A 27,813-nucleotide genomic window follows, 5' to 3' on the forward strand; every position below is an offset into this window, starting at 1 on the left:
TATATTGAGCAGCACATTCATCAGTGAAATAACACACTTTCTTCACTTGTGAGTAATGCTCTGCCAGCCACTTAACCATTTCTTTCTGGACAGCATTTACAAATCCTACATCATGTTCTGTACCATCACTTATAAAGCAGTGGTTCAGTATTGCCAATTTACTTGTGGAGTATTTACCACATAAACACACACAGGATGGATTGTACAGCTGCTTCTTGTCAGTGGTAACTCTGAATTTCATTCTGAACTACAAAAGTGTAGTTTTCAGCAAAGTCCATTAATAGAATTGGTTTTTCTGGGGTTAGATTTTCTTTCAATTTTTTCAAAGATTTTGACTGACACTTAGATTTAAATGAGTGTGGTTTAAGTACCTGTAATTTAATTACCAACAAGTCTATGTATTTATCAACAGTTGCAGACTGTTTTACCAGCTCTGCCTGATGATCTGTGATTATCCACCCGCTGAACTCAATTTTATCATCAGCATCTTTGTAAGTTTATTTCTGTTTTAATAATTCTGACAATTTGTCATCACTGGGATGTTTATCACAGTGATTAAACATGCAGTCGCAGTTTTCAGAGCCACATACAAGAAATTTTATAAGTTCTTTGTATGTTTCTTCAATGTGTTCTGCATCCAAAAGCAGTTTTACATTTTGGTGGATAACACACACACCGACACACACACACACACACACACACACACACACACACACTGAATGAGTGCTGGCAGCATCAGCTAAAATACACCACTTCAGGCTTAGTGAACAAAAGACCAATGTTAATGTTTGGATTCTCCCATTTAAAACAAGAGTGCATTTCTCTGAAGTTGTAAAGGATGAGTGTTTTTTGCATATAAACATTCTTCTAAATGCTAACTTTTTTTTTTGCTCCTGGTAACATTTTAGTATATTCATCATTTTGGTAGATATCAGTGACAATCATTACCACTTCATCAGCAATAACTTTCCCCATTTTCGGGTTAGGAATTGATTAAATACCTGTTTTTGTTTTCAGTTTCCTTGCTTGTCAAACCACATATTCACTAACACTGAATTCTGACATTATGTTTTCTTTTGGCCAAGAGGGTGGAGGTAAAGTTAAAATTTGAATTTTTTCTAGTACCATTACACTAGTCACCTTTTCTTTCATTAACAATATTATGGCATCAAAATCTTTGGCTTTTTTAACAATTCCATCATCAAATTTCTCTTCTCTATGGTCAGAATCCTCAATGCAGCAATCTAATGCCCCTCACACTTTTCTTTCCAAAACATGCTTCACTTTTTCTATCTTTCTTTAACCATATGAAGCCTTCCTGAGATTTGGAGTGAAGTTTTGAGGGAGAGCACCCCAAATCATGTAACGTTTTATTTGCATCCTCAGTACTTTGACTTTTTAGCACTGATTCATGAAATGTCACCTATATGTCATCTGTGTCACTTTAATTTTTATCATTGATGTCAGTTTTCTATTCAGAAATCTTATGACATGTTGTACACAGTTTTTGGCCTATTTTACATACATTCTTCTAGCACTTAATGTTTTTGACAAAGACAAGCAAACTGAGCTCAAAGATTTTAAAATGTTTGTACGTGTTTTTTGAAAGGTCACAACAAGTTCTTTGATGACTTTCAAAAACTTTTATATAATAGTATCTATGATGTCTACATATAGTAGCACTTTATTGATATTGTCGAAAGCTTGTATTGGATCACAGCAATATCTTGTTGGTCTTCACTCAGCTCTTTTATTTTTTGTAGAGTTTTTACTAGGGTACAGGTTGTCAAATGATACGGTGTTTTCTGTAAATTTCCAACAGTGTATGAATTCTCATTTTTGATTGCAATTAACTGAACACTAATTCACTTAAAACATACTTTATATGAGCAGAATGATAAGGACCGCACCACAAACAGGTATGACCTGTCTCACAGAAATACAAAGGGAAACTGAGGCCAGATACACTAATAGTTACATGCCAGTTATTCTCAACAATGAATTTCAGCAATTGTTTCATTTTTTTCATGCCTATAAGGGTTTCAAACAAGCTACTGTTGTCTATGAACACTTTATCACCATGAGCATGTGATTGTCTGAACACACAAATCCAATGTATTATAACAGTCTTTAAAAATTACTAAATTAATCAAATGAAAGGAAATAAATTTTCACTCTTAAAATTAACCTGTCTGCCTAGAATGAGTTATACTTAAATATGCTAATTTGCCACCTTTGCCCAGTGAGACTGGAAGTGGGTGGACTTACTTGAAATGACCCTTTTTGATCACAGCAAAAGGTATTTTGTGTCCAAATGTGTGTGTCAATTAGTAGAAGGTGCATGAAAATTTTTATTTTATTAGAAAGCTTACAATCTAGGGCTTTATTTAAGATCAAAATGAGGTTCCCAGCAGGTTACAGATATGTGATATAAGTATTTTTCCACATCCTTGCAATTTTTCTGAAATCAAAAAATTATGTGTCTGTTAAGTATGTGCTTCTGATATTCTGATATTCTTGCAGAGCCCAGTTATCAGAATACCACTACATTTAAAATTCAATATAAAATAAAGTTATAATCTGAGACCAGAAAATTTTTGCAGAACTTCCTATGTTATAAGTATAAGCAAATGTGCAAAGTTTTATGAAAATATGAGATAGAGGGTTACGAAACCTTGAATTATTGCATGTGGAATGACCCTTTGGGCAGCCTGTGTTTGAGCAATAAGTGAAGACAGTGCCTGTAAGTATATAAATAAAATAACATTGTAGACACCACAAAGTGAATTTTCTGGAATCATATCAGTAATACATGGGCTCATAGTAAAAATGTAGTTTACAGACTATCTCAAACAATTTGAGGAAATAATGACAGAGAAAAACATCTTCCATTTGGGAAAAGCAAGTACCATATGACTGGCACTGCATGTGAGAAAGTAGAATGTCACTTCACTTTACTGAAGCAATTTCTTCTTGACCTTCATTTGCCTGTCTCTAAAATGACAGTGCTATATCTAGTGCTATGATCTATTGTAGATCCCTCACAAAAATAAAAATAAAAAAACACATGTCCAGTTCATGGAAAAAAGCACAGGTCACACCTGGAGAAATGATCCACAAAACTACCATCCAATATCCTTGACATTGATTTGTTGTAGAATCTCAGAAGATATTTGGAGCTCAAACATAGAGGTATCTTGAACGGAATGACTTCCTTAATGCCAGCCAGTATAGATTGCGAAAACACTGATCATATGAAACCCAACTCATAATTTTCTCACATGATATACTGAAAGCTTTGAATCAAGGCAGTCAGATGCAGTATTTCTTGATTTCTGAAAAGTATTTGACTCAGTACGACACCTATGCTTATTGGAAATAGTATGTTCGTATGCAGTATCAAGTGAAATTTGTGTCTGGATTGAGGACTTTTTGATAGGGACAATGCAGCATGTTATCTTGAATGGAGAGTCATTGTTAGATGTAGAAGTAACTTCAGGTGTGCCCCAGGGAATTGTGTGTGGACCCTTGCTGTTTGGGTCATACATTAATGACCTTGCAGACAATATTAATAGCAACCTGAGAATTTTTGCAGACAATGCAGTTATCTATAATGAAGTACTGTCTACAAGAAGCAGCATAAATATTTAGTCAGATCATGATAAGATTTCAAAGTGGTGCAAAGATTGCCTACTTGCTTTATATGGTCAGAAATGTAAAATGGTGCACTTCACAAAACAAAAAAACACAGCATCCTATGACTATAATATCAGTTAGGCACTGTTGGAATCAGCCAACTCTTACAAATACCTGATGTAACCTTTTGTAGGGATATGAAATGGAATGATCACAAAGGTTCAGTTGAGGGTTAAGCAGGTGGTATACTTTGGTTTATTGGTAGATTATTTTACAATGGCAATTGCTTACAAATCACTCATGCAACCAGATCTAGAATGTTGCTCAGGTATGTGAGATCTATATCAAATAGGACTAACAGAGGATATCAATTGTATACAGAGAAGGGCAGTATGAATGGCCACAGGTCTGATCTGTGGGAGAGTGTCACAGAGATAGTAAAGCAGCTGAACTGGAAGACTTTTGAAGATAAATGTAAACTATCCTGAGAAAGTCTGTCAACAAAGTTTCAAGAACCAGGTTTACATGATTATACTAGGCATATACTACAGCTCCACATAGGGGTCATGAGGATAAGATCAGAGGCATTCAAACACTCATTCTTCCTATACATGAATGGAACAGGAAGAAACCCTAATAACTGATACAATGGGATATATCATCTGACATGAACTTCACAGTGGTTTGCAGAGTATAGGTGTAGATCTAGATGTAAATGCTGTATACTCTAATTAACAGGAAGTGTGAACACAAGTAGTGGTGGAAATGTGAAGTTGTCTGCTTTAGTCGTATTCATATTAATAGTTTAATAAATATACATAGCATAGAATTAACTATGAAACATCTTTTATATTTCTGTGAAATGGACAGTTACTGAAAAATTGCCTATTTGAGCTTAAATGTTAGGTGACACTGTATTGGGGTATTTTAATGAAATCTCTGGCTGATAGTACCACATTTATTGTGTACATTTAATGAAAATTTCATCTTTAACTGGTGAGTCTTAATTAAGAAGAAAATGTTAAAAGTTTAGGAGAGGGATTTTTGCATGGCTGAAAAACTGTAAATTTTTGTAATATTTAACAATTTTTTTTATTGGATCAAGGAAAATGTTAGTACAGCTTTTTATGTTCTTTATGTTTCATATATCTCTAAACCCTTTTGTTCTTCTTTTTACAGTTGTCATGTTGTCACCTTGGATACATTGGCTCTGTGTCATGCTACCTCTTCACATATGTTGATTATGTATCACTGTGCTGCAACAAAGAAGACCAAAGAATTAACTTTCAGGTACAGAAACTCACAAAAATGAGTACACTTGAGAAATAGATACATGGAGCATCCACAGTGGGTAGTAAACGAAGGTGAGATTAAGGTTGAATGTCTCAGCAGTTTTGTATTAAGGGAATTCTGTACAAGTTGGGATGAAAATTTCAAAGTGGGGAAAAATGAAGTACATACTAGGTCACTAAAAGTAGTTGAACAATCTTCAAAAAATATTATTGTTTCCAAATTAATCATATGTAGTGGCTCCTAACAGGGACATGACTTTAATTGTGGCTTCAGTTTTTGCAAGATTACCAGTGATTTAAGAACTTGGTTTCAGTGCATGTCCCTGAAGGTTTACCTTCACAATGAGAGCTAAAGAACACTATGTATAGATGAACAATCAGTGTTCTTAAAACTAGAATTATTACATGCATTTCAATAAGGCAGAAAATATGGAAGCTAAAATTATGGAGTTGATAACAAAGTTAATGAACAGTTTGATGGGAAGTTCCCAGCTCACTTGGTGCAAATTCTGCAATTCAAAATCTAGGGCATTTACAGTGACGGTAATAACTTAAAGTGCATGTACAGTATATATAGGTGCTTCTAATTATTTTTCTATAAAGTAAAGGTGTTCTTGGCTACATCATTGATTGTTTTTTGAATGTATTCAAATCTCTGTCTTCCCCTAAAATTCCTTCTAGTACGAGCACCATGGAATATAATAACACATGTCCCGTCATGCTGTCCTTTCTCCTTGTCAGTGCCATCCATGTTTTCCTTTTCTTCCTGATTCTGCAGAGAAACTCCTCATTTCTTGTGTTATCCATCCAGAATGCTTTTGTAACACTACCTCTCAATTGTTTCAGTTCTTTACTTTTCTGGTTTTCCCATAGTCCAAGATTCACTTCCGTACGGTGGCATTCTTCAGACATATATTTCCAGAAATGTCTTCTTCAATCTGAGGCTTCCTTTAATGAGGAATGTCCACCTTGTGTGTTCTAGTAGCTTCATATATCTTTTGTTTCATCCATCATTCATTATTTTGTCACAAGGTAGCAAGATTCCTTCTCTTTGTTTAGTGTTCCTACCTTGATTTTAAGTCCGTCACTTATGTCATTTCCGTTACTCCTCATTAGTTTCTTCATTCTTCAATTTACTCTCAATCCATATTCTGTGAGCAATACTCTGTACATTCTATTTAATAGATCTCTCAGTATGAGCTGGGTAGACTGTTGTTCAGTGATTTAATCCTGTGTGTATCTCAACAAAGTGAAACTGGAAACTGGGCTACATGAAAAACTTATTCATGAAATCATTAACAAACTTTACCACATGCAGCCACAGGAGAAATGGTGAAGAAATATGGTAGCTTCTAAGGATACAAGTCACCACTTCACATTAATCCTCAACAAACCGTACACACAAATTATCCCATATCTATGCACTAATAACTAGGCATGGAAGGTACAAAACCATTAAAACCATAAATGAAAGAATACATGAAAGAAAAACATATATAAAACACAATGCCTCCTGTGTCTGGCTCGTAATGTTTGACAGAACATTGTTTGTAAACACATGCACATGGTGTATGTGACACAACACTCCGTACCAGCAGAAGGTCACTACATCAGTCCTCCTGGTGAAAGCAGAGCACTATCCAAAAAGTGGGATGGAAAATGGATGTGTCAACCAGAATTTGTTTTGTGTACTGCTGATAGATTCGCTCGTGCTGGAGTTGGCACTGTTGACAGTGATGTTGGTGATGGAACAGCTGTTGGATGAGACTGGAGCCATGGAACTTCTGATGGGAGTGCTTCTTGAGACATGTGTGCCAGTTTGATCCTGTCAGTGGAAACTGTGGTCAGTTTCTCATTAATCAAAATGTCAAATATTTTTCCTCATTGCATGTGTGTAATGTGGGTTTGTGTATGGAAGCTGTTGAGACATTTTGATGCACTCTGTGTGTGGCATGACATGGGGACAGGTACGGAGGTCCTCATTCACAAAGGTAGAGGTTGTTCCTTGTCTGGAAGGTTGATGTGTGGCAGAACTAGGTTATGTTGTCTCTGAGCTGATAGGAAAGGTTGGGCTGATCTCGGTCCAGTAGTGGCAAAGTGTCGAGTCCACAAATTCACCTGGTAGATGAAACTTCTTGTCATACACCAGCTCAACCAATGAAGCATCTAAGTCCAATTTATAAATGTTCATGAGGCCTAGTAGCATCATGGGAAGGGTCTTAGTACACTTGGTGTCATGGCACATCAATGCTGCTTGAAATGAATGTACCATATCTCAGTCATCTGCCTGCTGCCTGGGTGGTAGTTCATCATATTCTGGTGCGCTGTGCCACAAAATTTTGTGAGTTGGGTGAACAGATCAAACTGAAATTGCTGTCCATGGTCCATTGTGATGAGTAGCAGCAGCTGAATTATGATATCCAGTGTGACACATAAGCAAAGACCAATGTTTCTACTGAAATATTGTCTAGCAATGCAACTTCTGGCCAGCAGTTGAAATGGTCTATCAGTGTGAGTATGTAACATTGGCCATTAGATAGTGGTAGTGGCCCTATGATGATGGTGTCAATGTGGTTGAAGTGGACAGTCATGTTTGGAAAGTTCGCTACAGGTGTGTGTATGTGTCAGTGAATCTTGCTGTGTTGATATTTAATACAACTTCTCACCCAATCATGGCAGTCTTTTGCATCCATGATCATACATAATAATTTGTCACCAGACGGGTCATAGATTGTACACCAAGATGACTCAATTTGTGTAAAGTCATGAATGTGTTTCTTCTGGATATGGTTTGTAGGAAAGGATGAGGTTTGTATGTGGACATGTCACAATGTAGTTCATCATTGGTTGTGGGAATGTCAATTGAGGTCTAGTGCTGATGATGTTGCTGTTAGTAGTTCCAGGTCTGTTTGTTGTGCTTTGGCAAGATTAGTGTAGCTGATCATGCTGGAGATCCTGCCGACCCAAGAGAGACATTTGGCCACCACATTGTTAAGACCAGAGAGTGAACATGAGCTCGTTTTGCTGCCTCAGTGAACAGCTCATGTAGTTCTGATGAAAGACATATGTCAACAGTTTGTGATCAATTTAGATGATAATGTCTCTGGCTTCCAGCTGAGGCTTGAATGCCACATGGCATTTGAAGTATTTAATAGCTTCATACATGGCTAAAATATTCTATTTCTGTTGCAAGTGTGACAACTTGTGTGAGAAGAACAGTAGTGGCTGTCACACATCACCACACTGTTGCTGTAACACCATGCCAGTAACCAATTGACTAGCATCAACTACCCGTGGCAAGGATGCATTTGGGTTGGTGTACATGAACAGTGCAGTGTTTGTGATGCTCTTCTTGGCTGCTTCAAATGCCAAGCTCATACCATCAGCCCCTGTTATGACTGAGTTGCCTTTACTCATTGGGCCAAAGAGGACTGCAGTTAATGGCTCTTGTTGCTCAGTTGAGGGTGGCAGGTTGCGGTGGAAGAAGTTCAACATGTCCAGGAACCAGGGCAATTGTTTGGTGGTGCTTGAGTGTGCAATCTGCAAAAAAGCTTCCACCTTCTCATGTAGTGGTAGCAATCCCACAGGTGATATTCTGTATCCCAGGAAATCCACCTGTGTCTGGCTGAAGATACATTTAACTGCATTGAGGATCACACTGAGTCATTCCAGCCATCTGAATACTTCTACTAAATGTTGATGATACTACTTTGATGGGTCCAAAAAATTCTGGATGTCATCAAGGCAGGCTAAGCAAAATGACAGACCTTGTAGCACTGAGTCAATAAACCTTTGCCAGGTTTGTATATGTTCCAGAGACCAAACATTATAAACATGTTCTCAAACAGCAAAAAAGGAGTAATCACAGCAGTCTTTGGGATATCCTGTTCCACTGTGGGTATCTGCACATATGCTTTAGCATAGGCTACTACACTGAAGATATTGACACCATTCAATACATAATTGTAATCATGCAACAACAGCACAGAGTATCTGTCTGGTATTATTCTCATGTTAAGAGCTCTATGGTCATCACACGAACTCCACACACCACATTTCTTCAGGATTAGATATAACAGGGGTGACCAGGGATTGTTTGATGGGCATATGATTCCCTCATGGACTGTACTGTCAAACTCTGCATTTGCAATTGCCAGCCAGTTCAGAGTCAAATGTCATGGTCTACAAGATGTGGGGAGCCTGTCATTTGCCTTGATATAGTGAACGGTGTTCAGCAGCACCTTCTTAGGCATGCCAGGTGGTTGTGTCAAGGCTGGAAATCCATGCAACTACTCAATGTACTCTTTGTCCATGACTTTAACCAGTTTGGCAGCATGTACAGCTGCATCTTGTTGAAAACCAGATGCAGTCAGGCCAGTGGTGTTATCAACCAGGTGCATGTTCTTCATGTCTAGCAGTAGGGTATAATAGGCAAGGAAGTTTGCTCCAATAATGGGTTCAGTGATGTCCATGACGATGAAATCCCATGTGAAAACTCGATGCAAACCCAAAATTAATTCTAGTTGCAGAGTACCGTATGTTGGTTTCACTGAGTTATTCACCATGGCCAGAGAGAATGATATAGGCAGTCGTCTTTTGTGCAACATTCTCAGTGGATAAATACACAATTAGGATCCAGTGCCTATTAAATATTTCCAGCCAGACTGCCAATCACTAACAAACATGCTTGGAGACACTGACCAACAATAGGAGGAAGCATCTACTTCCACCTGCCAGCGGCATTTGGGTAATTGCACAGGTTTGTCCATCTGTGTGCTTGCTCACTGAATTTTTGGTGATACCAACAGATACCTTACTGACCAGACATAGTTCAAAAGAGGTCATTGACGATCTGCTGTGTGAGCATTGGCGGTATTGTTGCTGGCCTCTGACATTGCTTGAGTCGCAACAAGATAATGGTTTGCTGATCTGCTGCTTCAGTAGATCTGACTTGGCCACCAAGGCACCATAATCAGTGTGCCAATTTTTTGGCATGTCTGACTACTTTATCAAAGATTTTTTTATATTGCCTTACATAGCTGAAGAGTTCTGAGCCTGGACTGACTTTTGCCTTCATATGTAGTTCTCTTGTTCTCATGCTTGAAATCTGAGTACTCCTTGTTATCCTTGATCCCTTCATGAGTGTGTCAGGAAAGCATTTATTGAAAGGAAAGCATTAACTGAAACCATCAAGAAGGCCTCCAGAAACTTAATGAAATTTTCTTTTACTGAGGACTGAGCAGTAAATGACCATGAGATGAGGCTGAATTTATTGACAAACATTTCTACATTTTCTTTTCTAAAATCTCTGATTTTCCTATTTGTGTTCTTTGGGCTAACACAAGGTAATGGCACTAATAGAGCACTGTGGTCTGAGATCCTCTGTGGTGTACCGCTGCTCTAACTAACTTACTAGCAGCACACTCTTGGTAGTGTCTCCCAAAATTCTAGAATAGAAAGAACTGGCCTTCACCTGTGCAAACCATGAAGCCAGACTGTGTGACTAGAAAGGTGGTAGCCATGCAGCTTATAGCCAGTCACAACACGGTGGGATTAGTAGTAGCTGAAGTACCAGTCATTTTGTAAATCTCCCTCGTGAACACTCGATAATTCAGTGATATTATGCAGGTGATCATGTCAGGGTTGACAGCTTGTCAGTTTGAGTGGTGAGTAGGCTGTCATTTGACTATTAATCTTGCATACATCTTGACACAGGGCACAATGGGAAGTAACTGAAATGCCGGCGGAGAATATAATTCAGTTGCCCCAGTCCTGGGTGGTACTGAGTTATGAGGGGAATGCTCCTCTGTGGCCAGACAGTGGGACTTTGTGGGGTGGTGGGAGACTGGAAAGATAAGGCATGGGAGATTTTGTTGTGTACAAGGTTGGGAGGATAATTATGGTCAGTGAAGGCTTCAGTGCCCTGAAATGAGAAATGTCCTGCCTACTCTCCTGCCCACCCCCCCCACAGTGATATTCCACCGTCCACCGAACTCACACAATATACTCACCCATCCTTACACAACCCCTGCTCCCAATCCCTTACATCGTGGCTTGTACCCCTATAATAGACCTAGATGCAAGACCTGTCCCATATATCCTCCCACCACCACCTACTCCAGTCCAGTCACTAACATCACCTATCCCATCAAAGGCAGGGCTACATGTGAAACCAGTCATGTGGTCTACAAGCTAAGCTGCAACCATTGTGCTGTATTCTATGTAGGCATGACAACCAACAAGCTTTCTGTCCACATGAATGGCCACCGACAAACTGTGGCCAAGAACAAGTGGATCACCCTGTTGCTGAACAAGCTGCCAAACATCCTACATTTCAATGACTGCTTCACAGCCTGTGCCATATGGGTCCTTCCCACCAACACCAGCTTTTCTGAACTGCGCAGGGATGAGCTTTCCCTGCAATACATCCCTGCATCCCTGGCCTCAACCTTCGTCAGTCATTGTCCTCACCCATCCAGCCCCTTCCCTGTTATCATTCCAACACTACACAGCCATCATTCCACCACCACAGCCAGTCTTCTTATTTCTCTCCTTTTTCACTACTTCCCCCTCCCCACCTCTCCCCTGCCCTTTATCTAACCTGCAGCACTTCACTGTCCACCACCCCCACCATACTATCCCTCCCCCTGCCTGCCCCAGCCTCCTCCTTACTCCCACCCAGTTGCCACTTCCATCATGCACTGGTGCTGCTGCTCGCAGTGTGATTTTAGTTGCTGGAGACTGCAGTTGTGTGTGTGAGTTGCATTTGCTTGAGTGTGTGTGTGTGTGTGTGTGTGTGTGTGTGTGTGTGTGTGTGTGTGTCTTGTTCACGAAGGCGTTAATGGCTGAAAGCTATAATTGTCAGAGTCTTTTTGTTGTGCCTATCTGCATCTCAGCATCTCTACTATATGGTGAGTAGTAACTTTCCTTCTCATAATATTGTTGCATTCCATCCTGGATTTTCCATTGTAGGATTCTAAAACAGATGGACATCAATGAGCTATGTTTTGTGAATCAGTTTCCTATCCTTTTAGTAGACAAGTGTGACTTGGATTTCTTCTAATCACTGGGAACAGTTTTTTGTTCAAGGGATGTAGGGTTAAAATTGGGTCTAACTCAGCCACAAATTCTGGACACAATTTGACAGGAACTCTAAACAGACCCTGGAGCTTTGTTTTATTTTATTGATTTTTGTTCTTTCACAACATGACTGATGCTAATATCTATAAGCTCTGATCAACAAAGACTGAGACTGACTGTGGCTTCCATGATATTTTCTCATCTATAACACGAGTATTTGAAAGAGTGGGTTTTAATTTATAACGTCCATAAGTGGCAGTGCTCAAGTATCAGTAGATTGGTACTAATGCTCTATTTTGTAGAAGCTCTTTGCATTTCATATTCCAGACAATGGAGGTAACATGAGAGGAGCAGTATGACACAATAAAATTCTGTGTTTATTTAAACCACACAGTCACTGAAACATACGAAAAGCTGCAGCAGTGTTTAGGTGCTTCAAGAACTTAAAAGAAGACTGACTTGTCTGTGTTCAGCAAGGTGTGCCTGGTGTTTCAGCTTCTGTTGTGATTGAACACAACATGAAAACAACAGCTGTAATTGTCCATGAGGATCAGCAGATAACATTTCATAACCTCAGTGAATTGCTGAGAATTTCATATGGCAGTGTCTTTATGACTGTGCATGATCATCTCCCTATGACCCATGTTTGTGCACACTGGGTGCCACATCTGTTGACTCCCAACAAAAGGCTGTGTGAATGAAGACAGTTATGAGCTGCTGTGTCACTTTGCTGATGGACGGGACGCATTTCTGGAATCAATTATCACCAGTAATGAGTCATGACTACATCATTATGATATTGAAGGAAAACAAGTCAGCACATTGTGGAAATTGCCAGGTTCTCCAACATCAAAAAAGATAGAAGTTGTCCCATCTGTAGGGAAAGTGATGGTGATCTCATTATTTGACTGCTATGAAATGATTTACCATCATGCAATTCCCCCCTCCCCCCCCCCCCCCCGCCCCCCCACCCCCACCCCTCACACTACTGTTACACCAGCATACTATACGTCACTATTGGCTAAACTCACGGAACATGCTGCAAGGAAGTGACCAGAACTTTCTTGGACTAGATGGTGACTTTATTATGACAGTGGATGGCCTTGTGTCGTAAATCAAGTCATGCAGTTCCTGGTTCAATCCAACATTACCTGTGTACTGCTTCTGCCATATAGTTCTGATCTTGCATCCTGTGATTTTATTTTTTTTCCCATCACTAATGGCAAAGCTTTGGGACATTTGATTTGAGAACATTGAAACAGTGCTCAAGAAAAGTAAGGTGTGATGCAAAAGAGACAGCCTGAGTTGCAACTAAAATGGATATTTAATTAGTCAGTGACTAGTTTCAGGCAGTGCCCATTCTCAAACCAACCTTAGTACAAAAGCCAAAATTACAATATATACAAACACATGTTTACACTAAATATGAATACAAAGCATAAACTGATAGAATATCACAACCAGCATATACCAATATACACCAGGAAAATGTCCATCAAAAATAGCTGTAAATGAAGTGGGTGCATATCTGTGTGTTGTTACAGTTAATTAACAAATGATGCTAATGGAGTTGGCAACTACTGGGAAATCTAGCAGAGGTGACATTTTTTTTGAGTTGTGATTTTTTTTATTTCAGGAAAGGTTGTTTTCATAGCAGATCACAATGTTAATAACAGTCAGTGTACAAGATGACTACATAACATATGAGCCGCGGCGCAGCTCTCGGGTGCAAGGCGCTATCGATTACTCCTCTGGTTGAGGTTGGCACTATGTGCGATCGCGAGCGCCTCCTGTCGGAACGGGTCCTAACGAGGGAGTGAGTGCGAGTACGGGAGTCAGGGTGGACAGCAGGGGAGAACGGACATTGCGGCCGCACTCTGAGGCAACAAGAGAAGAGTTGTTGTGCACGGCCTAGAAGGGAGCGTTCAGCAAGGTGGCAGTCAGCATCGCTTTCCGGGGGACAGAGAGTTGTGGCAGTCCAGCGAGCAGACACCAGCTCCGGGAGCAGTGCTCCGGCTTGTGGACGTGACGTGGGTCGTATTTTGGCGCAGTATAGTTTGCTTGGTATGCATCTGCTGCTCCCTTTATGCCCACATGTGTTGTTCTGTCCATATGTACATTGAAAAGGTTACGCTCCGGCTGGAACAGTGGCTTGTGCTTTATGTTCATGCACCCTGACTCATTTATTTTGCTGCAGGCAGCTGTAATTTCAGAGATTTTTTTTTGTCGTGATTGTCTTAGCCCGGTGGTGCCTAGTATCTGAGAACAAGACAGCTAACATGTGACCTGTTGTTTTGGGTTTTGGAGTCCTGTTTGGGCAACCTAGTTATCACGCACACAAATGTATTGCTGCCGAGTGAGGTTAGTCCTAATCTTGTGGAACTGAGCTTTCAGTGACTGGCTCATCTGCAAATTAATTAATTTAACCTTTGTGGTGTGTTGTTTTTTTGCTTTCAATGGTGAATTTCTTGTCATTCATTTGTGTATGTTTCACCGTTGATGATACCTGTGAGTAAGATAGCAAGGTCTTGAAGGGCTTGCGTATCATGACTGTACTTTTGGCATTTGTTTAATTTGATTTCTTGTTTATTGGTCTGGTGGAAACTTATGCCAAGTTTACTAATTTCCACCTGTGGTCTGGAAACTGGTTTGAAGGTAAACCCGTTGGTAAATCTTCACTGGACCTAACTGTTAACTGATCTTGCGTTGAACTAATGCCATTATTAAATCATTTCTTGTGTGCTATAAATTGTATTACCATAGACAAGGAGACAGGGCACATTCTGTGGTCAAGGGGTAGGCATGGTTGCTGCTTTGCATGTGGCATCTTGTCGCATTAGTACGGGCAGCGTGAGATTTGTTTGCTCGCGGTTGTATGGCCGCTAGTCAGCTGTGCCTGCTCCCGCTTCAGGGTGTGCCGTGTTTTGTAAGGCGTACGCCGACTTTCAGTCACTGTTACTCCTGTGTTGCTGTCGGTCGCTTACCGAAACATTAGTCTGTTTTAGCACGGTGGCCACTGGGCCGTGACGATGTCGGTTGATGACCAGTGTTGGGGTGGTCGTCCGCTCTGAGTGGCTTCGGTCGCTTGGACTTGGGAGTTACCTTCTGGTTAAACAGATCAAACTTGTTTATTTGCTGTAAATTCCTAAGTAGTTTGTGAGAAAAGTTGTAACTCAGCTTTGCATGATTTTACACAATTCAAGCATTTTGGTAAGGCATTTTCATATCTATGTTTTATTTAAATGAGAATTCTTTATTAGGGTTATTCACCTGTTGAAGCTTAACATAAAATTTGTAATTTAGCTTTCATGATTTTACTTAATTTACGCATTCTTGTAAAGCAGTCCTTTATCTATGTTTTATTGCCTGGTAATTCTTTATTGGGGTTATTCACTGGTTGAAGGTTAACATATGTTTGTAACCAAGTTTATGTCCTTGCTTAATTGAGATTTGTTAAGAGCCTTTATTGCAGGAAGATCATGAAAGCTTGGGTGCTTGTAATTGTGAATACTGTTGTCTGTCTATGTTGTCTACTACCCTTCCACTTCCACAGCCAAGCTGTCCTATCTACCAGTACAACATATGTGGCACATACATATGTTTTGTAAGTGTGCTTATTTACACAAATAAAATACAATGTAATACTAAAGTCTAACTTACAGATCCAGAGTGGGTAAGATATAATTGCCATACGGCATGAAAATGTTAGTACTTTGTCATAGAATTACATTGTAGCCTACATAGCACTAACCAAACTGTGGCAAAGACACCACACTTGAGCATAAACCACAATCAGAATTTTAAAAAGTTGAAAAAATGTACCACTGAAAGATAGACTTCTGGATAATCTGAAGGGAGAGGGGAGGGAGGGTAAGGAAAAGGGTTAGGGGAAAGAAAGGCAATATGGAGAGGAAGTGGTTGGGGGGAGGAGCGAGGTGGAGGAGGGGGCAGGACCCCAGAGTGAGGATTATAACAAAGTGAGCTGAAATGTGTATTTAAAAATGTCAAAACCAATGATGGGCATCAAATACAATCTCTGCATTACCGGAAGTATTTTCCATAATACATAAAATTCTTTTGGAAAAACTGTATACCATAAAATAAAATGACAAAACATAGTGGCTATAATTTAAATCCATCGAGCATAGACTGCTGTCAAGACACATAGGACAAACATTTAAAATGATATGGTGAATGTCCACAATGTTGTGTGAATAAGTGTACAGATCTCTTAGAGAAGGTATAATCTTATCAAAAGTAGACTTAGTAAGAAGTGTCTACAGCTATGTAATTAGTAATCAAAGTAAATAACAAAACTGTAAATAAGGAGAGACACAGGGGAGGGGAGAGGCTAAAGAGCAAAAGACATCTAGAGTGAAGAACATAGTTAGGGCACAATAAGCATTTAACCCTTTCATATCCTCTAGCTACAATTGTGTACATTAATGTTTACTGTGCCTTAGCTGCAACAGAAGCATTTTCTTCCAGAGGAAACCCAAGGTATACATTTGTGAGTGTTCAGCCTCTTCATACCGTGCAAGTCCTGCTAACTGTTAGGCATCACTATGAAAATATCGGTAACTGAATGAAGCACTGTGCAGCAGTTTTAACCACTAGAATACACTGATATGGTTGGTTTGCTACATTCTGCTGCATAATTGAATACTGTTATTCTTATTTTGTATGGTAATTATGGAGTGTATATTTTATTATTTATTACAATAGAGAATACTTCATAATTAGTTATTTCAGCCCATAAAATGAAGCCAAGTGTACAAAGTATGCTTTGAAAATGGCTACTTATTTTTGTATAAATCTTGCATCTAAGATAATTAAAAAATCACTGAAGAGCATTACCACATAAAGAAAAATTTTCCTTTGTCCAGAAAAAATCAGGTCTGAAAATGTTAAAATATATAGGATACAAATGAGTGTAAGCTACAATATTATGAAAAGGAGAGTTGCTAGTTACCATATAGTGGAGATACTGAGTCACAGAATAGGCACAACAAAAAGACTATCTCAAATATCCTTTCAGCCAATGAGGTCTTTGCCAAAAATAGATCTCTCTCTCTCTCTCACTCACACACTCTCTCTCTCTCACTCACACTCTCTATCTCTCACTCACACACTCTCTCCCTCTCCCTTCCCCTCTCCCTCCCCCTCTCCCTCACACACCCTCTTCCTCACACACCCTCTCCCTATCCCTCACACACCCTCACACATCCTCTCCCTCTCCCTCACACACCCTCTCCCTCTCCCTTACACACCCACTTCCTCACACACCCTCTCCCTCAAACACCCTCTCACTCAAACACCCTCTCCCTCACACACCCTCTCCCACACACACCCTCTCCCTCACACACCCTCTCCCTCTTCCTGGTTTTCCAACCTGGTTGAGCTAAGAGGTCATGATTATCACCATATAAACTGGTTTGCACAGAGTGTGGTTGTGCTTGGTGCAAAAATTTTATGCTGAAGCACCTCCATTCAATGGCCTTTTTCTTTTCTCAGAATTTGTATTAATTATTGTACTGTTGGGAGACAAAAATTTAATAGTCATGAATGACTGGAATTCGAGAGTATGAAAAGGGAGAGAAGGAAACATAATAGGTGAATATGGATTGGGGGTAAGAAATGAAAGAGGGAAATGTCTGGTACAATTTTGCACAGAGCATAACTTAATCATAGCTAACACTTGGTTTAAGAATCATAAAAGAAGGTTGTATACATGGAAGAATCCTGGAGATACTAGAAGGTACCGGATAGATTATATAATGATAAGACAGAGATTTAGGAAACCAGGTTTTAAATTGTAAGACATTTCCAGGGGCAGATGTGGACTCTGACCACAATCTATTGGTTATGAACTGTAGATTAAAACTGAAGAAACTACAAAAAGGTGGGAATTTAAGGAGATGGGACCTGGATAAACTGACAGAATGAGAGGTTTGTACAGAGTTTCAGGGAGAGCATAAGTGAACAGTTGACAGGAATGGGGGAAAGAAATACAGTAGAAGAAGAATGGGTAGCTCTGAGGGATGAAGTAGTGAAGGCAGCAGAGGACCAAGTAGGTAAAAAGACGAGGGCTACTAGAAATCCTTGGGTAACAGAAGAAATATTGAATTTAATTGATGAAAGGAGAAAATATAAAAATGCAGTAAATGAAGCAGGCAAAATGGAATACAAACGTCTCAAAAATGAGATCGACAGGAAGTGCAAAATGGCTAAGCAGGGATGGCTAGAGGACAAATGTAAGGATGTAGACGCTTATCTCACTAGTGGTAAGATAGATACTGCCTACAGGAAAATTAAAGAGACCTTTGGAGGAAAGAGAAACACTTGTATGAATATCAAGAGCTCAGATGGAAATGCAGTCCTAAGCAAAGACGAGAGAGCAGAAAGGTGGAAGGAGTAAGTAGGGGGTCTATACAAGGGTGATGTACTTGAAGATAATATTATGGAAATGGAAGAGGATGTAGATGAAGATGAAATGGGAGATACGATACTGCGTGAGGAGTTTGACAGAGCACTGAAAGACCTGAGTCAAAACAAGGCCCTGGGAGTAGACAACATTCTATTACTACTGACGGCCTTGGGAAAACCAGTCCTGACAAAACTCTACCATCTGGTGAGCAAGATGTATGAGACAGGCAAAATACCCTCAGACTTCAAGAAGAATATAATAATTCCAATCCAAAAGAAAGCAGGTGTTGACAGATGTGAAAATTCCCAAACTATCAGTTTAATAAGTCACAGCTGCAAAATACTAATGCGAATTCTTTACAGACGAATGGAAAAACTGATAGAAGCTGACCTCACGGAAGAGCAGTTTGGAACACGTGAGGCAATACTGACCTTACAACTTATTTTAGAAGAAAGATTGAGGAAAGGCAAACCTACATTTCTAGCATTTGTAGACTTAGAAAAAGCTTTTGACAATGTTGACTGGAATACTCTCTTTCAAATTCTAAAGGTGGCAGGGGTAAAATACAGGGAGCAAAAGGCTATTCACAATGTGAACAGAAACCAGATGGCAGTTATAAGAGTTGAGGGGCATGAAAGGGAGGGAAGCAGTGGTTGGGAAGGGAGTGAGACAGAGTTGTAGCCTCTACCTGATGTGTTTTTTTTTTTTCTTCATCGGTCTACTGACTGGTTTGATGGGGCCCGCCATGAATTCCTTTCCTGTGCTAACCTCTTCATCTCAGGTTAGCACTTGCAACCTACGTCCTCAGTTATTTGCTTGATGTATTCCAATCTCTGTCTTCCTCTACAGTTTTTGCCCTCTACAGCTCCCTCTAGTACCATGGAAGTCATTCCCTCATGTCTTAGCAGATGTCCTATCATCCTGTCCCTTCTCCTTATCAGTGTTTTCCACATATTCCTTTCCTCTCTGATTCTGCGTAGAACCTCCTCATTCCTTACCTTATCAGTCCACCCAATTTTCAACATTCGTCTATAGCACCACATCTCAAATGCTTCGATTCTCTTCTGTTCTGGTTTTCCCACAGTCCATGTTTCACTACCATACAGTGCTGTACTCCAGACGTACATCCTCAGAAATTTCTTCCTCAAATTAAGGCCGGTATTTGATATTAGTAGACTTCTCTTGGCCAGAAATGCCTTTTTTGCCATAGTGAGTTTGCTTTTCATGTCCTCCTTGCTCCATCCGTCATTGGTTATTTTACTGCCTAGGTAGCAGAATTCCTTAACTTCATTGTCTTCGTGACCATCAATCCTGATGTTAAGTTTCTCGCTGTTTTCATTTCAACTACTTCTCATTACCTTTGTCTTCCTTCGATTTACTCTCAAACCATACTGTGTACTCATTAGACTGTTCATTCCATTCAGCAGATCATTTAATTCTTCTTCACTTTCACTCAGGATAGCAATGTCATTAGCGAATCGTATCATTGATATCCTTTCACCTTGTATTTTAATTCCACTCCTGAACCTTTCTTTTATTTCCATCATTGCTTCCCTGATGTACAGATTGAAGAGTAGGGGTGAAAGGCTACAGCCTTCTCTTACACACTTCTTAATACGAGCACTTCGTTCTTGATCATCCACTCTTATTATTCCTTCTTGGTTGTTGTACATATTGTATATGACCCGTCTCTCCCTATAGCTTACCCCTACTTTTTTCAGAATCTCGAACAGCTTGCACCATTTTATATTGTTGAATGCTTTTTTCAGGTCGACAAATCCTATGAAAGTGTCTTGATTTTTCGTTAGCCTTGCTTCCATTATTAGCCGTAACATCAGAATTGCCTCTCTCGTCCCTTTACTTTTCCTAAAGCCAAACTGATCGTCACCTAGCGCATTCTCAATTTTCTTTTCCATTCTTCTGTATATTATTCTTGTAAGCAGCTTCGATGCAAGAGCTGTTAAGCTGATTGTGCGATAGTTCTCGCACTTGTCAGCGCTTGCCGTCTTCGGAATTGTGTGGATGATGCTTTTCCGAAAGTCAGATGGTATATCGCCAGACTCATATATTCTACACACCAACGTGAATAGTCATTTTGTTGCCACTTCCCCCAATGATTTTAGAAATTCTGATGGAATGTTATCCATCCCTTCTGCCTTATTCGACCGTAAGTCCTCCAAAGCTCTTTTAAATTCCGATTCTAATACTGGATCCCCTATCTCTTCTAAATCGACTCCTGTTTCTTCTTCTATCACATCAGACAAATCTTCACCCTCATAGAGGCTTTCAATGTATTCTTTCCACCTATTTGCTCTCTCCTCTGCATTTAACAGTGGAATTCCCGTTGCACTCTTAATGATACCACCGTTGCTTTTAATGTCACCAAAGGTTGTTTTGATTTTCCTGTATGCTGAGTCTGTCCTTCCGACAATCATATCTTTTTCGATGTCTTCACATTTTTCCTGCAGCCATTTCATCTTAGCTTCCCTGCACTTCCTATTTATTTCATTCCTCAGCGACTTGTATTTCGGTATTCCTGATTTTCCCGGAACATGTTTGTACTTCCTCCTTTCATCAATCAACTGAAGTATTTCTTCTGTTACCCATGGTTTCTTCGCAGCTACCTTCTTTGTACCTATGTTTTCCTTCTCAACTTCTGTGATGGCCCTTTTTAGCCCCGATGTTATTCAATCTGGATATTGAGCAAGCAGTAAAGGAAACAAAAGAAAAATTCGGAGTAGGTATTAAGATCCATGGAGAAGAAATAAAACCTTTGAGGTTCCCCGATGACATTGTAATTCTGTCAGAGACAGCAAAGGACTTGGAAGAGCAGTTGAACAGAATGGACAGTGTCGTGAAAGGAAGATATAAGATGAACATCAACAAAAGCAAAAGGAGGATAATGGAATGTAGTCGAATTAAGTCAGGTGATGCTGAGGGAATTAGATTAGGAAATGAGACACTTAAAGTAGTAAAGGAGTTTTGCTATTTGGGGAGCAAAATAACTGATGATGGTCAAAGTAGAGGGGATATAAAATGTAGACTGGCAATGGCAAGGAAAGCATTTCTGAAGAAGAAAATTTGTTAACATCGAGTATAGATTTAAGTGTCAGGAAGTGGTTTCTGAAAGTATTTGTGTGGAGTGTAGCCATGTATGGAAGTGAAACATGGATGGTAAATAGTTTCGACAAGAAGAGAATAGAAGCTTTGGAAATGTGATGCTACAGATGAATGCTGAAGATTAGATGGGTGGATCACATAACTAACGAGGCGGTATGAATAGAATTGGGGAGAAGAGGAGTTTGTGGCACAAGAAGAAGGGACTGGTTGATAGGACACGTTCTGAGGCATCAAGGGATCACAAATTTAGCATTGTAGGCCAGCGTGGAGGGTAAAAATTGTAGAGGGATACCAAGAGATGAATACACTAAGCAGATTCAGAAGGATGTAGGTTGCAGTAGGTACTGGGATAGAGTAGCATGGAGAGCTGTATCAAACCAGTCTCAGGACTGAAGACCATAACAATAACATTGTACTGTTTCAGGTAAATAATATTGTACTACAGACACTCGCACACATCCTGGAATAGCTCTGCTTTGCCACGAGCAACTCAAATATGAGTTAAAAGTATGTTGCCAGGTAGCTCACGGGAACTTAAATGAATTAGCAGTATGTTTACATCTTGCTACTGAACACCTGGTGAACATTACACCTGACAGTATTGGTGAGATGGATTCAGCTATTATTTTTTGATCTTCAGCACTTTTAGAACTTGCTCAAAATATTGTCTTTCCTAATGAGAATCAGCCTAGCCATATACAGTGGTGTTGGGTGGAAGTGCAGCTGGCCCACTGGAGTAACTGAATGTTTGACTTAAAACAATTAGAGCTAACAGCCAAGCAGGGTAGTTCAGTGGAACAAATGCTTAGCCAAATTAAAAAATTGCTAGTTAAGGTTTGTGTTCTTGGATTAGAAGAGGAAGGAAGTGCTGTTCAGGATCAGGGTCTGTTGGTAAGGAATGTTCTAAATTACCGAATCTTTTGGTTCGGCTATTCAGAAGGATCACTGAACTTTCGGTAGAGCAACTTAGCCAGCTTGAGAGTTTTTTGCGGTTAAGTGTCTGATTTGAATATTGTGCAAATGCATTAGATGGTTCACAAAAAAAAATAATTATTTAGTTATTATATGTCAACTTGCCTCCCATGAACCATGGACCTTGCCGTTGGTGGGGAGGCTTGCGTGCCTCAGCGATACACATAGCCGTACCGTAGGTGCAACCACAACGGAGGGGTATCTGTTGAGAGGCCAGACAAACGTGTGGTTCCTGAAGAGGGGCAGCAGCCTTTTCAGTAGTTGCAAGGGCAACAGTCTGGATGATTGACTGAGCTGGCCTTGTAACAATAACCAAAACGGCATTGCCGTCCCGGTACTGCGAACGGCTGAAAGCAAGGGGAAACTACAGCCGTAATTTTTCCCGAGGGCATGCAGCTTTACTGTATGATTACATGATGATGGCGTCCTCTTGGGTAAAATATTCCAGAGGTAAAATAGTCCCCCATTCGGATCTCCGGGCGGGGACTACTCAAGAGGATGTCGTTATCAGGAGAAAGAAAACTGGCGTTCTACGGATCGGAGCGTGGAATGTCAGATCCCTTAATCGGGCAGGTAGGTTAGAAAATTTAAAAAGGGAAATGGATAGGTTAAAGTTAGATATAGTGGGAATTAGTGAAGTTCGGTGGCAGGAGGAACAAGACTTTTGGTCAGGTGACTACAGGGTTATAAACACAAAATCAAATAGGGGTAATGCAGGAGTAGGTTTAATAACGAATAGGAAAATAGGAATGCGGGTAAGCTACTACAAACAGCATAGTGAACGCATTATTGTGGTCAAGATAGATACGAAGCCCACACCTACTACAGTAGTACAAGTTTATATGCCAACTAGCTCTGCAGATGACGAAGAAATTGAAGAAATGTATGATGAAATAAAAGAAATTATTCAGATTGTGAAGGGAGACGAAAATTTAATAGTCATGGGTGACTGGAATTCGAGTGTAGGAAAAGGGAGAGAAGGAAACATAGTAGGTGAATATGGATTGGGGGACAGAAATGAAAGAGGAAGCCGCCTGGTAGAATTTTGCACAGAGCACAACATAATCATAACTAACACTTGGTTTAAGAATCATGAAAGAAGGTTGTATACATGGAAGAACCCTGGAGATACTAAAAGGTATCAGATAGATTATATAATGGTAAGACAGAGATTTAGGAACCAGGTTTTAAATTGTAAGACATTTCCAGGGGCAGATGTGGACTCTGACCACAATCTATTGGTTATGACCTGTAGATTAAAACTGAAGAAACTGCAAAAAGGTGGGAATTTAAGGAGATGGGACCTGGATAAACTAAAAGAACCAGAGGTTGTACAGAGATTCAGGGAGAGCATAAGGGAACAATTGACAGGAATGGGGGAAATAAATACAGTAGAAGAAGAATGGGTAGCTTTGAGGGATGAAGTAGTGAAGGCAGCAGAGGATCAAATAGGTAAAAAGACGAGGGCTAGTAGAAATCCTTGGGTAACAGAAGAAATATTGAATTTAATTGATGAAAGGAGAAAATATAAAAATGCAGTAAGTGAAACAGGCAAAAAGGAATACAAACGTCTCAAAAATGAGATCGACAGGAAGTGCAAAATGGCTAAGCAGGGATGGCTAGAGGACAAATGTAAGGATGTAGAGGCCTATCTCACTAGGGGTAAGATAGATACCGCCTACAGGAAAATTAAAGAGACCTTTGGAGATAAGAGAACGACTTGTATGACTATCAAGAGCTCAGATGGAAACCCAGTTCTGAGCAAAGAAGGGAAAGCAGAAAGGTGGAAGGAGTATATAGAGGGTCTATACAAGGGCGATGTACTTGAGGACAATATTATGGAAATGGAAGAGGATGTAGATGAAGATGAAATGGGAGATATGATACTGCGTGAAGAGTTTGACAGAGCACTGAAAGACCTGAGTCGAAACAAAGCCCCCGGAGTAGACAATATTCCATTGGAACTACTGACGGCCGTGGGAGAGCCAGTCCTGACAAAACTCTACCATCTGGTGAGGAAGATGTATGAGACAGGCGAAATACCCTCAGACTTCAAGAAGAATATAATAATTCCAATCCCAAAGAAAGCAGGTATTGACAGATGTGAAAATTACCGAACTATCAGCTTAATAAGTCACAGCTGCAAAATACTAACACGAATTCTTTACAGACGAATGGAAAAACTAGTAGAAGCCAACCTCGGGGAAGATCAGTTTGGATTCCGTAGAAACACTGGAACACGTGAGGCAATACTGACCTTACGACTTATCTTAGAAGAAAGATTAAGGAAAGGCAAACCTACGTTTCTAGCATTTGTAGACTTAGAGAAAGCTTTTGACAATGTTGACTGGAATACTCTCTTTCAAATTCTAAAGATGGCAGGGGTAAAATACAGGGAGCGAAAGGCTATTTACAATTTGTACAGAAACCAGATGGCAGTTATAAGAGTCGAGGGACATGAAAGGGAAGCAGTGGTTGGGAAGGGAGTAAGACAGGGTTGTAGCCTCTCCCCGATGTTGTTCAATCTGTATATTGAGCAAGCAGTAAAGGAAACAAAAGAAAAATTCGGAGTAGGTATTAAAATTCATGGAGAAGAAATAAAAACCTTGAGGTTCGCCGATGACATTGTAATTCTGTCAGAGACAGCAAAGGACTTGGAAGAGCAGTTGAATGGAATGGACAGTGTCTTGAAAGGAGGATATAAGATGAACATCAACAAAAGCAAAACAAGGATAATGGAATGTAGTCTAATTACGTCGGGTGATGCTGAGGGAATTAGATTAGGAAATGAGGCACTTAAAGTAGTAAAGGAGTTTTGCTATTTGGGGAGCAAAATAACTGATGATGGTCAAAGTAGAGAGGATATAAAATGTAGGCTGGCAATGGCAAGGAAAGCGTTTGTGAAGAAGAGAAATTTGTTAACATCCAGTATTGATTTAAGTGTCAGGAAGTCATTTCTGAAAGTATTTGTATGGAGTGTAGCCATGTATGGAAGTGAAACATGGACGATAAATATTCTGGACAAGAAGAGAATAGAAGCTTTCGAAATGTGGTGCTACAGAAGAATGCTGAAGATTAGATGGGTAGATCACATAACTAATGAGGAAGTATTGAATAGGATTGGGGAGAAGAGAAGTTTGTGGCGCAACTTGACCAGAAGAAGGGATCGGTTGGTAGGACATGTTCTGAGGCATCAAGGGATCACCAATTTAGTATTGGAGGGCAGCGTGGAGGGTAAAAATCGTAGAGGGAGACCAAGAGATGAATACACTAAGCAGATTCAGAAGGATGTAGGTTGCAGTAGGTACTGGGAGATGAAAAAGCTTGCACAGGATAGAGTAGCATGGAGAGCTGCATCAAACCAGTCTCAGGACTGAAGACCACAACAACAACAACATGTCAACTTGGGGGTTGTTAACTAGGATTTTTTCTGGGGTATTCTCAAATGAAACTTTATTAAGTGCAGTCAGGGAAAGAATGATACAGCTTAAATTACCTTCTTGAATTGAAGGAAAGCTTGAGTATAAATATTTTTGGGATGTGCAATCTATTGATGAGAACTTAGCTGATTATATTGAGAGTTTTCACACCACCATGTCTGCCTTAGAGCTTCCGGTCACAGAGTTAGACACTGTTCATAATATTCTTTGGTGGATGAAACTGGAAGACCTTCTCCACTGAACCCACCTCCCTGGCTGTATTTGATCATGTGATTGACTCTATTGAATAAATGCAGTTGGCTGACGAATGCTGCAACAAAACCACCATGATTGTGCGACCAAGTGGGGTCCATGTCCAAGCAGTTGGTACCGGAAGAACACGGGTGTGGGTAACACCCCTAAACCACCTGCTCTTCTTGCCTCTGGTAGTACCTTTTCCTTGCTTGATTATCAATTGTATCTCAAGTTTCATACCATTTGCAAGCTGTCCTCCTTGTGTGCTTCAGATCAAGGATGTTGTCCTGTCAATGGGCAAATGTTACGTCTGATAGGTGAAATGTGGGGGAAACTTAGAGTCCTGGGTTTTCATGGCCCATTAATCTGTTAGTAGTTGATAGTCTCACTGTTAATTTACTTTTGGGGTGCATTTTATATGCTGTACTGGGTCTGTTCTCGATTATGGGCTTAACATGTTTTATTTCAAGTTTTGTCCCTGCGTATGTATTGATCTTTGCTCAACATACTATTTTAAACATAGAAATATAATTTACTGATCAAGCCAAGGGATTTGATACCATGCATGCCCTACATCAAGTAAAGTGATAATAATTTGCATAGTACAGAGAGTAATCATTCATACACGGCCAACATGAACTCAAAACTAGCAAGCATTCCCTACTTTGCATGTCACATAGTATCACAATCACTTTGAACTGAAGTGGATGTGGGGATTTCCCAATCATTAAGAGAAGTAGGACATGCAACAAATTTTGGCAGGGGCCATAAAAAAGCCGACCCTTTGCAGTGGGGAAACAGGCACCATTAGCACAGCTCGAAGCTGGTCGTTTATGACACTGCACAGCTAACAATAGGCCATTAAGTGAGCTTCTCTGACTCACACCTGCATGGAATGGAAAGAAACATCTTTGAATACTAGGGGTCCACATGGCAGCTCTTATAGGACCAATACATGGAATTCGCATTTACAAAAAATGTTGAGTTGCACAAAATAAAGTTAACAGTGGGTCAGATATGACTGGACAGAACACATGTAGAAAGACCACTCCTGATGCCTGGAAAAGCTTCTAAGAAAGGAATGCTTTCAGAATCACAATGGGATGTCTTTGAAAATCACAAAAAACATTGTCACTATGTTTCCTTTTTCAAAGCAGAAAAGCAGAAAACAGGCCACAGTGGAAAGCACCAATATTTTTAACAAATACTTGCATATCACTTGTTGAAGGTATGGAGAATATGAGGTTGCACATGGGCAGCTCATGTAGGGGTGGACCGTTAGAGGATAGGAGTGAAACATGAATGCTGTAGGCCAGAAGGAAAATAGTTTCCACCCCCAATAAGCTCCTCAAGCCTCATTGGGTTCAGAAATGAGGCAAGTTGTACCACAATCAGCATTGGCCACTACAACTTGTAATAGGGTATGAACAAAAGGTACAGTGGGGAAACAAAAATGATACACAGTATGGTCTTGTTGGGGAGAAGAGAGCCATAGATAGAAGGGAGAGTGGTCTCTTCAGACCACAGCCATGTGTAGAATGAACACTTGCTGTCCTATTGGCCTAGATTGATGAGCTTTTTAGTGAACACTTGCATTCACAGGGTTTGAAAA

At 40.0% G+C, this 27,813-nt stretch overlaps 2 protein-coding genes across 2 annotated transcripts in view; both read right to left on the minus strand.

Annotated features, from left to right (window-relative positions):
- Positions 1 to 4,704: 4,704 nt before the first annotated feature.
- LOC126418884 (uncharacterized) overlaps positions 4,705 to 27,813 on the minus strand; it is a 60,232-nt gene continuing 37,123 nt past the window's right edge. Inside the window, exon 2 of the mRNA XM_050085891.1 lies at positions 4,705 to 4,892. The gene's annotated coding sequence lies outside the window, so the exon portion shown is untranslated. The remainder of the gene's footprint in view (positions 4,893 to 27,813) is intronic.
- Positions 8,157 to 27,813, minus strand: part of LOC126419716 (mucin-7-like) — a 31,256-nt gene continuing 11,599 nt past the window's right edge. Inside the window, exon 2 of the mRNA XM_050086897.1 lies at positions 8,157 to 8,468. Within this exon, the coding sequence (XP_049942854.1) occupies positions 8,157 to 8,468 (312 nt within the window). The remainder of the gene's footprint in view (positions 8,469 to 27,813) is intronic.

This window comes from Schistocerca serialis, chromosome 9 (assembly GCF_023864345.2).
Source record: "Schistocerca serialis cubense isolate TAMUIC-IGC-003099 chromosome 9, iqSchSeri2.2, whole genome shotgun sequence".
NCBI classification, from domain to species: Eukaryota; Metazoa; Arthropoda; class Insecta; order Orthoptera; family Acrididae; genus Schistocerca; species Schistocerca serialis.